General features: G+C 37.0%; 2 protein-coding genes across 2 annotated transcripts; both read right to left on the bottom strand.

Moving 5' to 3' along the window:
- Positions 1-559: 559 nt before the first annotated feature.
- Positions 560-3,718, bottom strand: LOC131344414 (free fatty acid receptor 3-like). Its single transcript, XM_058376707.1, has 2 exons — positions 3,396-3,718; positions 560-1,974 (listed from the first exon to the last, which is right to left on the bottom strand). The coding sequence occupies exon 2, from the start codon at positions 1,968-1,970 to the stop codon at positions 1,017-1,019; it is 954 nt and encodes a 317-aa protein (XP_058232690.1). The 5' UTR covers positions 1,971-1,974; positions 3,396-3,718; the 3' UTR covers positions 560-1,016.
- Positions 3,719-6,140: 2,422 nt separating this feature from the next.
- LOC131344010 (free fatty acid receptor 2-like) lies at positions 6,141-12,059 on the bottom strand. Its single transcript, XM_058375934.1, has 2 exons — positions 11,963-12,059; positions 6,141-10,514 (listed from the first exon to the last, which is right to left on the bottom strand). The coding sequence occupies exon 2, from the start codon at positions 10,500-10,502 to the stop codon at positions 9,540-9,542; it is 963 nt and encodes a 320-aa protein (XP_058231917.1). The 5' UTR covers positions 10,503-10,514; positions 11,963-12,059; the 3' UTR covers positions 6,141-9,539.
- Positions 12,060-12,336: the final 277 nt, after the last annotated feature.

Below are 12,336 nucleotides of genomic sequence, written 5' to 3'. Positions count from 1 at the left end.
AAATCTGCAGAAAGGCTTAATTTCTATCAAGCTAGATCTTTCACTTGCTTCAAATTCACTCTGACTCAATGACCTTGATCTAAGAATCTATATTGGAGACTCTTAAGCACAACTAGCCATCGGTCTCCTCAACTGCATTGTGTTTTTAAACAGGTGGGATATAATGGACAGCTCTCAAACCCAATAGCAGGAATGTTCAGCCCACTGAATAAGCTGGTCAACCTGGTATTTGATAGATTTTGTGTGGATTTCTTCAAGCCTGTGAAGAAGCCTGTGCTCCATCTACAACCCTATGACCTTGCCTATGTCATGATACCACTGCCCTCTTATGGCCATTAAAGACTTTTTTTTATTATGCCATACTTGAAGATACAGTGTCTGACCTACAGTGTCTGATTCTCAGTTCTCAAACTGAAGATGGATATCAGGTCACGTTTATGGTATACACTAATGTACTTAATAAATGCATTATTAAGATTACACAAAGAGTTAAATACAGGGAAATAATATACTTTGCCAAAACTATTACACTCAGTTTATTAAAGCTAACATGTGCTAATAATAAAATGTGATTTATTTATTTGCCTTAGTTTATTGACTTTTGCATTACATACATTATTTACAACCTTTTCACCTACACAGTCATGTTTGCTATACAAGTAATCAAAACATTTGGATTTGGAGAGCTAACACAGTTATGATTTAAAAACACCACTGAGGGGACAGTAGGGTTGTTTTCAACACAGATGTCAGTAAAGAGTGTCTTCTGACCAGATGCTTTGTACTGGTCTGCATCAGTAGACATTAAATCGACATAAGCAAGACTTACAGTTTAACTGAATTAGCCAAAAAAAAAAAAACAGTTGATTCAGTGAACCTCAGTGATGTTTCAGAATAAGGGCTAAACTATTGGCCCACCAGCAGTTGTAAGATATTTCTAGAACATCTTGGCAAATTACATTTGCAGTGACCATCCAGACTTTTCTTACATACAATGTTACATCCAGTATGTTATACTAGAGAGAACTGGTATTGGATCTCTGTGTGGTGTTTAACTGAGAACAGTTAAGCAATTTCCAGCAAAAGAAAGGGTGTATGCTATTGATAAGTCTGATTTTCAAGTGTTTGCAAGTCGCCCGGATTGCTGAAGAGGAGAAATAAAAGATGATGGGGTCCAAGCAGGCATTAAAAGTGCTGGTGAGCAGGGCGTACACTCTCCATTCAGGATCGTACCATCTGATAAAACCCTCAACATGGGACATGTTGTACGGCATGAAGCAGACGATAAAAACCAGGAGGGTGGCTATGGCAAGCCAAATGGCCCTGAAGCGCTTCTGTGGTTTGATGCTAGGTAGCCGGGAGAGGATGAGGATGAATTTGATGTAGCAGAAGCTGCAGATGATGAAAGGGATGAGGAACAGCACGACAAACAATTCGAAACGAACAGACAAAAGGATCATCAACTGTTCATTCGTAAACTGATAATAGCATTCTTTGAATTGTTCAGAGGTTTGATTGGGCTTATAGTACTGAATAATATAGACAGAGCTGCAATGCGCCATGGAAACCACCCAGAAGATGACGCATGCGATCAGGGCATATCGCGGATGTTGCTTGAGTTTGTACTTGATCGGAAAGGCCACTCCCAAATAGCGCTCCACACTGATAGCCATCAAAAGCAAGGTGCTGTTGTAAATGGTGGCGTAAAAGATAAATCCTGAAAGCGGACAGAGGGAGGTACTCATGGTCCATTTCATGTCAGCCGCCTCTTTCATGCGCACCGGAAGGAAGCACAGGAAGATCAGGTCCGAGATGGTGAGGCTGAGCAAGAGCACGTACATGGGCGTAGCTCGCTGCTTCACCTTATGAATGAAGACGTAGAGAGCCAGCAGATTAGCAGGAAGACCTGCAATCAGTGTGATGCCATCAACTGCCAGGACCAAATTGCTAAGATTCTTTGTCCACTTCATGGTTCTATATAGATAGTAGAAACAATGTCAGAATTTTAATAGAAAATGTCATTTTAATTCAATTCAACATTTCAGTTCACAACAGGTCAGATCTTCAGAAACTGTGACAAAACAATGCCTGATAGCTCTTGTGGGAAGGTATTTCCATAGTTACTCAAACTGTAAAAATGAACAACCATTACTTCCACCCAAAACTGAAAATGAATCTGGTTACTTCAAACAGAGAGTAACACAATGCATGAGAACTATTTTGACGGCCCCTGAGCTAAACAGACAGATTAAAAATAAATCAGTTCTGATGTGGTCAGTTTTGTGGTTTCTCTATAATAATGGCCATCTGTCTTATTAACTTCATGGGAGGGAAAAAGTAGAAGCTGTTGAGGGATATCTGTCCCGCTATATTGTAAGCAATAACAAGAACTAACTTGTTAACTATAAATCAATTAAAAGTGAGATGAATAGTTATTGGCATGGGTACATATTTGTGGTGTAAAATACTCTGGAATGTACTGATACATGAAAATAATTCGGCTGCATTTAACCCTGCCATAGTTATTTATTTTTCAATAAGTGCAGAAGTTAATTAAGTTAAATAATTTAGTGGATATTTTTTATTTATTTATTTTGTCTGTTTGGATGTGCACAATTCCAAAATTAAAATATTAAATTTAATATTAAAACAATTTATTATAGCTTGAACAGAGAGACAGAAAAAAATGGGCTTTATTTAAAGCCTCCAGCTAAACAATATTAAATTTTGTAAATTTAAGTATAAAAGTATAAAAATACTGCACCAAAGTGCAAAACGAAAAAATTACAATAACAATAAAAAAACAATAAAATATCAAATAAAAACAGAAAATGAGTAAATAACATGTATGTATATGTGTTCATGTGTACACATTTTTGCATATGTAAGTGTGCATACACGATAAGGGGGATATTAATTGATACACCTGACTATGACACTAATAATACATATAATGTTAAATAAAAAAGACTAAAACATAAATAAATGTATATCAATATACAGGGAGAAAAGTTTTAATACATCAATTAAGTGATCTTTTAATTGCATCTACATTCCATGTCAAAAGTATTTTTTATTGTTACTGTTCAAAACCTGGTGACCAAACAACAACTAATGGAGGAAGGTCCATTATAGGGACTATATTTCTTTTGTCATCGAACCGAACGTCTTGTTTTGTTTGTCTTAATGGGTTTTATGGAAATTTCTCAGTAATATAAAATGACTGTGTTAGAAAATCATATCAGAAATGCACCAATAGTTAATAGTTAGTGTAGACCAATTAGACACAAGCAATTCCACTCATTTCACTTCAATTCATTTCACTTCAATTTCAGGCTGATCATGCAATAAGAGTAAGACACACAGGTTTGTTTACAGAATCATTGCATTCTTACCTTTGTTAATGCTAGTGGTATCCCCGGCTCTGTTGTCTGTAGTATTTACTTTAGTTCTGTATTTAATGATTTGCCAAAATGATACACACTGAAAACAAAGAAAACCCCCACAAAACTAACATCCTCTTTTATTCATCAGATTGTGAAAGTCTCCTGGGTGTCATGCATATAACTAATATACAGAAGATTCCAGGAAATGATTATACAGTATGTATTTCTCTTAAAAATCCCCCATCAACTACTTCAAGAACTGCAGGCTGAAGCTTTCTAAAAACATTGCCCTCAGAGTATCTCGACTACCTTAAGTCTTAGGCATGGAGCTGTGCATACAAGAAGGACCAAATATATTTCGGTAGTAGAGAGGAATAGTGGTAGAAAAGAAAAAACATTGGCAAGATGCATTGGCACATCTTCCAAAGTGTGTTAGTAAGTACTGAGTTTCTAAGGATGTCTAATCAGATATAAAATAACTAATTAACATTTTTAGGAAAAAATAATACCAGTTTGTGTTTGATTCACTTCAACAGAATATGCCATTTTAGGCAGGGGTGCCAAAACATTTGCATATACACCCTGATAAGGACGGACAACCTTTTTAAATTACATAAACAAACACTATTCTTTATTCCGTCTGAATAATATCTGTTAGCCGATATTAAACTGTGACACAAAATGTTTATGGCTTATCTGAGTAACAAGTAAGAGACCATGTTAAAAAAGAACATGTTAGAACATGTAGGAAATATACTGTATATATCCTCAGGAGTAAGTGATGTTGCGGTGAAAACAAAATAGCAAATAAATTAATCAATTCGAAAGACTGATGTTGAGTGATCGGTCAAACAGTTTTCTGTTGCAATAATGTTGCAATGAAACACTGCTGGAAAGCAGAAACACTTACTTCTTCTTTTCTTTTTTTTTACAACATCATTTTCAACTTTAATTCAACAGTGCTACTGTGTGAAAAGTATTGACTTTACCTAAACACAATCAGCGACGCTGACGTTTACTCGGCATTGCATTAGACCTCATCACATCCTGAATTCTTATGTCTGTCTGTTCTTAAGAAGAGCTTTCTTACATGCATTTGGATTTTTTTCTCTATTTACCTAAAAAAAATGGAGTATATACCATTAACCATTGGTGCCATATACCATTAACAAAGTATATCAGTATATAGCCAGCTGTTAAGATCTGTAGCTGTCTTCTGAAAATTTTAATTTTATTTACATTTTGAATATTTTATTTTATTTTATTTTATTATTTTTTTATTTTATTTTATTTTATTTTATTTTATTTTTTTTATTTTATTTTGTTTTGTTTTTTGTTTTGTTTTGAATGGTGGTAGCTCAAGTGGTTAAGCCTCTGGGTTGTTGACCAGAAGATCGAGGTTCAAGCCCCACCACCATCGGCAAGCTGCCACTGTTGGGCCCTTGAGCAAGGTCCAAACCCACCCTGCTCCAGGGGCACTGTATCATGGCTGACCCTGTGCTCTGAACCCAAACCCCAAGGATGGGATATACAAAGAAAGAATTTCACTGTGCAGTAATGTATATGTGACAAATAAAGACACCTTTTTATTTTATTTTATTTTATGATATTTTATTTTATTGGACTCCCACAGTGCAGTAAATAATATAATGATTCCAGCCTGGCATTAAAAACAATAAAAACATATTTGACCCTGCCACCAATAAATCCCACATAAATCAAAATTCTCACTGAAGGAACTCCCCCAGAATGTAAAATTATTTCATGTGTAATAAATCAGATTATTTGTGGATTTAAAACAATGTAGTTCATCATCACAGACCGTCAGTTTCTGATACTGTTGGAAGGTATTTTCCAGTCAGACACAGTTCAAAACAAAACCTATTTTAAAGCTTAGAACCCTTAAGAACTATTTATAAACCATATATAAGAGTAATTATTGGTCAATTTTCTCTTCTTAATAGCTAGAACTCATAAGGTGTACATAATCTAGTCAGATAACTTTAGTACATGGTACAGAAGATGAACAGATGAGGTTATTTTTTTATTCTTGTGTTGTTTTGTTGATTTGTTTGTTTGTGGTCAAGGACCTGCACTACATGCCAGACTAAATGTACAACCATTACCACCAGACTTGAATTAGACCCGAGGACTATTACCCACTTAAATATATCTTTTAAGAGTTCCTTAAATAATTAAGCAACTAGAAATGGGATGTGTGAGGAAGTCTTTCTGAAATGGTACTCTCAAAGGAACTGCTAAAAACCCCTCAAGAGTTTTTTTCAACATTATGCATGCCTGGTAATAAAGATTTTTCAATAGTGGCAAGCAGTTTCTCAAAAACATCTGAAGACCACAACAAAGGAGGTCGTAAATTCCTCAGCAACAACACAAGGTAATTATTTTGTTCACATTTTCATGTTAGCATGCTTGGGTCAAAGCACAGGTTCAGCAGCATCCCTAGAGCAGACAGGGTTAAGGGCTTTGCTCATGGACCCAACAATGGCAGCTTGGAAGTGCTGGGGCTTGAACCTCCTGACCTTCTGATCATTATCCCTGAGGCTTAACCTCTGAGCCACTGCTTCTAGCATATCAGGTGCCAAAATAATGCAAGTGGGAGGGCTGAAAGCTTAAAAGACACAAACACCAGATGGCAGATATGAATATGTCTGTTGTATTCAATTTGTTCATTTCTCAAAGAATACAAGAGGTGGAAAAGAGTCTTATGTCACATCCACTAGAGACATTTCATCTTCATGCCTGCAGAGGTCCTCCCCCCTATGAATACTAACAATGCTTCCTCTGCACCACATCATTTCCTGTTCTTAGAGCATGTGCAAACATTGCAAAACTTTGCCTTGGTTTGTGACAGCTCTTTGGATTTGCTGTATTGTCTGGACCTCCTGTACTTGTCTGAAACATTTCCAGACTCCTGTTTGGTAAATCTTAACTCATTTGGATATGGATTTAGCAGTTCCATGGATGTGTATCTTAAGTTTATCAGTGCACCTGTGCTCACAAATGAGCAATGTTGGAAAACGTTGGAAGCGTTGGAAGTTAAACAGATGAAGAGAACTTCACACGCAGGCCAACAGGTGTCAACACACACAGAAACACAAATACCAGGATCCTGAATAACTCATCATGTTTAGTCCTAAGCATCTAGTGAAATTGATCCCCAGGTCAAACAAAGAAAACAACTTTTATTGGATGCTTGTTGTTTTTACTTACCAGATAATGCATAATGATTTTGAATAATTATATACTGTAGGATATTGTGTGAGAAAATTGTGTGTACGAAATGCTGAACATGTATCATACAAAGTATTGCACAGTACAGCCTTCTTTATTTTATGCCACTGTGAATTAAGAAGCCCTGGCCATTAAATGAGCCAATGAGTAATTGAAATACTACCTCTCGAGTAGATATTTCCCCCTGACCACTGACCACACCTCCTCTAGCAGGTTAATCCTCAAATAACCGAGTTTTTGTTATTGCAGGACTACTCCAGCTATTAAGGTACTAATAAACTCTGGGTTCAATTAACCTGGAGATGAGTGAGGCTTCTGTAAAAACAGGCCTTCATACCACACTTATAAATTGCTGCAGGCTCGGCACTACTGCCGCCGTGGTGCTGAAAGGACAGCGCCATTTCACTACCTTTGTGGACCACAAGAGCGCAGGCTGGAAAGAGCTCATCACCGTCCTCTCAAAGGACACAGCAGAGGATATCTGCCAAGTTTGTAAGTAAAATCTGTCTACGTACTGATGCTGGCACAGTCTCCCTCAGCTATGTGCCGTGACTCACACTCGACCTTTCACCCACGCTAACCACAAAAAAGGACACGCCACCTAGCCAATAAGGACTGACCCCATGCTGCACCTTGGCACCTCCTTCACTGCCCTCTACACCTGGAGACGGTATTCGATTCCCCTTTCTGCACCCCCATCTTTCTATCTCACTTAAGAAATAAAAGCCTCTTTTAACACCAGCCCCGCTTCGGTCAGTGTCTGTTCTGTCTGCCACTGCAGCGAGTCAATGCAGTACCTTCATAAACAGGAGGCTGGACCTCCATTTAAACAGCATGTGCAAGCAATACTTGATATTTGTTTTAAGAATATAGTGTGTGGAAAATTTAATTTTTCCTGGATTTCTGTTTTCAACATTAAACGGATAAATTAATTTATCAAATAAAACGCAAGCCACAACAATAATGGCAGTATATATACAGTGTATGGTTCAAGAAGGTCAAACAGATACGTAGTTTTCTGTATAATTAATGTTGCAATGACACACACAGGAAAGCGGAACTGCTGACTTCTTCTTTTACCTACCAGAATACATCACTTCCTGCACTAGATGTACAAGAAATATTCAAACAACATGACATAAAAAGTGAAAATTATAATTCTGACACATTCGCACTTCCCCTAAGTATATATAGAAGATAATTTTGTTTTATTTTTAACACACTACCATTCGAAAGGTTACTTGTAAATACAGAGGCCCACCATCAGTCCTCTGTTTCAGTCTGATGTTATGTTTGCTAATCCTTAAAAGTTAATCATTTTATCAGGCTAATTGATTATTAGAAGACTGTTGTACTGATTAAAGGAGCAATAAAATGGCCTTCTTTAGGTCCGTTTAGTATCTGGAGCTTCAGGAGTTTGATTACAGACTCAAAATGACCATGCTGTGAACTACTCCCTTCATAAAACAGAAAAAGGAGTGGGAAGACTGGAAACCAAGGAAATTTCCAAATGATCCCAATTTTTTTGGAACCGGTAGTGAAAATAATATTTAAAAAATGGTTGCTTGACTTCACTTTCACTTTTTTTTTTTTGCATTTTTAGCATTTCATCTTCCAATAACAGCTCAAATTCCCCTTTCTCCCAGTGCCAGCGTTCTCCCTTATCAGAAATAAACAGTTCTTCTTATTTGTTTCTTTTCAGTTTCTAAGGATACTGTGTTTTTTCTGAGATCATATTTTTATGCAGGATTTCTATCTGTACACAATGATTCACACCACACAAGATGAAATATTTGTAATAATTTTTTCCCTAAATATTATATATATTCGTTTATCTGATGAGAACGAATTCTAGGCCTATAAGACTTACATAGCAATAGGTTTAATTTATGTGCATTACTTATCTTTCCAGTCCTGGTATCCATATTAATTCATTTATATAGGCTGATGTCACAGAAAAATTTTTCTTTATCCAAATTCCGAAGCAAGCTATGGCCAAACAATGCTAAAATGTGAAACAATTGCTTTTTATGAAACATTTGCTCAACAAGTGAAAATAATTCCAATTAAAGTTAACAGAATGTTTAATTACATATATATAATGACACTTTGACAAATAGACGAGTGCATAGTGGGGGGAAAAAGAGCAGAAATATACATAATACATAATTTCTGCCATGAACAGATTTAAATTTGAATGATTTGTTGTTTTTGTTTTGTTAATAGCTTTTCTTGGGCTATAAAAAGTTGATTTATTTTTTATTCTATTAAATATATCAATTTGCAGATGTACCAGATTTACAGTAACAAACTGAGGTTCCTGTGATAATATGAGCTGTAGCAGATGGAAAGAGTCTTTCTCATCCACTATAAATTACAGTGATATCAAATAACAATTAAATGTTTTATAGTACTGCAGAACCATTCAGACGTCTTGTACAATACTGCACAGCAAAATCTCAAATCATTCATCATGCACTGGCTTTCCATTCCGTTCTTTAAACGTCTATTATGTTTCCATCTTAAGACGAAGACAAGAGCCCATGCCAGATGTTTAGGCTCTGATATCCAAGCTCTTTTGAAAGAAAAATCCTGCACATTCCACATTATACCAGTGGACATTGCTTGAATATGGGAAAATTTGGAAATGATTGCTTTGATCTTATTGAACCTGAACCTTGGTCCATTAACAGCTCTAAGTTTTTCCTTAACATTTACATTTATGACACTTGGGAGGGAAACGACCTTTTTCAGAGCAACCTACATTTATCTTAGTTACACAACTGAGGGTTAAGGGTCTCGCTCAAGGGCCCACCAGTAGCAGCTTGGTAGACCTGGGATTTGAACTTCCCATTGATAAAGTAAGTCACATTATCAATCCAGTCTGCAATACTACACTGTTCATTGAGAACTTTCACTGGGATTCTGTAATCTCTCCTTTGATGTAAGGCACTTGAATAATCTCAAGAAGCAGGATTCTTGAAGCCTGTTGACGAGTCTGCTTACGCATTGGGCAAAAGTCTTTCGGAGTACGGAAGATGAGAAGTAAAAGATGAAGGGATTCAAACAGGCGCTGAAGGTGCAGGGAAGCAGAGTGTATACTCTCCAACTGGGAACATACCATCCAATAAAACTCACTAGATGGGACACGTTGATAGGTATGAAACAAATGATGAAGACCAGGAAGGTGACTATGACAAGTCCGATGGCCCTGCAGCGCTTCTTAGGGTTGAATTTCGGTAAGTGTGAAAGGATGAGAATGAACTTGATGTAGCAAAAGCTGCAGATTATCAAAGGGATGAAGAAAAGTACAATGAAGAGCTCTAACCGGAACGGCAAAATAAGCTTCAACTGCTTTTCATTAAACATGGTGTGGCAGGAGTCCCTGTCCTCGGGGCTGGTGTCATTATGTTTTTCATACTGCTGTACGATGTAGATAAAGCTGCAATGAGCCATGGTAACCACCCAAAATAAGATGGCAGCGATCACGGCATTCCGCGGATTTCGGTTTTGTTTATATTTAATGGGGAAGGCCACTCCCAGATAGCGCTCCACACTGATAGCTGTTAGAAGCAAGGTGCTGTTGTAGATGGAGGTGTATATAACGTATCCCAACAGAGGACACAGGAAGTAGCTCTGGGTCCATCGCATGTCGGCCGCCTCTCTGATGCGGATCGGGAGGAAGATCAGTGTGAGAAGGTTCGAGATGGTCAGGTTGAATAAGAGTACATCAAGAGGCATAGCTTGCTTTTTAAGCTTCAGTACGAAGGTGTAGAGAGCCAGCAGGTTGGCAGGGAAGCCAATCAGCAGGGATATGCTGTCCACAGTCAGGATCAAATCGCTAAGTGGTTTGGTCCAGTACATTTTTTTTCCTCCCTAGAAACATAAACACTGTTAGGAATTTTGAGAGAATGTGGGACAGAACATGCACAACAGATGGCCGTTTATACTTAATGCTAGCACAATCCTTGTGGCTAATTATTTCCCCTATTTACTATTGGCAAAATATTGTTTAAGGCTAATTTATGTGCTTTCAGAAATGTCTCCATCCATCTGTAGAGTCTAACAAAAGATCCTAGCAGGCAGAGAGTAAAAGAATATATATATTTTAACATAAAAACCCTGTGCCGGTGCACTGGTACAGCTTTTTCTTTTCTTTTCTAAATGAAAAACCTGCAAACATGCGATAATCACTTTTAAATCAGTAATCAGTTTCTCTAATCATACTAGATCTAGTCCAAAGAGACCTAGAAAACAGACCTTTCTTGTTTTCCATTGACTGGAAAGATGAAGACTGGATTCAGAGATCAAAATTCACCTAGATAAACACCCCCACAATATGAAGCTAAGCACTAGCAAAAACAGATAAGGTTTTCCTGTCCTGCGTCCTTTCCCCTTCGCTTTTGCTAGAGCTGAAAAATCCAAATGGTTTTCCCATGGAGATGTCAACAGTTGTAAACACTAAAGCTAACCCATTAAATGTTGCCAAATATTTGTAAAACCTGGAACACAAGGCCAGTAGGAGGATCTTCACTCTCCATAAGCAAGTCGTGATATGTGATACGTTTTAATTTGGTCCCTTTTATTTCATTTGAGGAAGTAAATAGAATCAGACAGTCTAATTTATTTAAAAGCCCTTTCTAAATCAGTGCTCGGAATCACACTGGAGTTTTATTTTTAATCAGCGATCATACAGTTTTCCTTTTTAATCAGTGATCAGTAGACCGTCAAGGCTTTTGTATTGTACTCGGAGCTCATTTGAAGTGGAATCCAAGTGGGATTGCTTATATGACTTGCATATGATTTACAAACTTACTGACAAATTCAATGCGTCTCAATTAAAACGGCGATCGTGGCCATGCAAACAAAAGACCAGTTCAAAAAAAGTCTTTGAACAAAGGAAATCTGACAATGATTAATATTAATGTTGTTATAGATGATTAACATTCTTTCCTCATAACAGCTGGAGTCTGTCCAATCTCTGGCCAGTCTTGGAGATGGAGATGTTTTGTCTGCATTTATGCAATGCATATTTCTATAGTTATTACTGTTGCTAGTCTTTGATTATTTCATTAGCAAATTCCTGGACAAAGTTACTGATATATTTGGCTACAGCTAACATAGCTATAAATATAGGCTTAGCGTGATGGTGCTAAATTTTCACGAAAAACTTCTGACATCCAACGAGAAAAACTAAAGGATGCTTTATGCTGAGCTTGATGCTGAGTAGGTTTTATATTTTGTTTTTTATTTACACTGCCTTTTTTCCAACCCGAGATGACACAGCTTTAATATCGGTAAAATAACCAGATAATAACTCTTACCTGTGTTTGTCTGTGTGGTGAGATTTTGGTTTGTCTAGCAGAGATTTTACGGTACTACAGGCACTTATAGTGATGTTGCAACTGACGGAGCAACACGCACAGGAAAGAAGAAATTCTTGCTTCAACTTTTTTTTTGCCTAATGGATTGCAAACTCTTACAGAACGCATTGTTTTTCTGTTGTGTGCATACAGTATCAGAGTGGAAAGGAAAGAAAGAAAGAAAGAAAGAAAGAAAGAAAGAAAGAAAGAACAGATGGGGAAAGAAAGAAAGAAAGAAAGAAAGAAAGAAAGAAAGAAAGAAAGAAAGAAAGAAAGAAAGAAAGAAAGAAAGAAAAAGACAGACAGAAGAACAAGAGCGTAGAGAAAAGGTTAGA

This window comes from Hemibagrus wyckioides, linkage group LG23, assembly GCF_019097595.1.
Source record: "Hemibagrus wyckioides isolate EC202008001 linkage group LG23, SWU_Hwy_1.0, whole genome shotgun sequence".
In the NCBI taxonomy this organism is placed as follows: Eukaryota; Metazoa; Chordata; class Actinopteri; order Siluriformes; family Bagridae; genus Hemibagrus; species Hemibagrus wyckioides.
The sequence above is the reverse complement of the archived record's forward strand: the minus strand, read 5'-3'. Positions and strand labels throughout refer to the sequence as shown.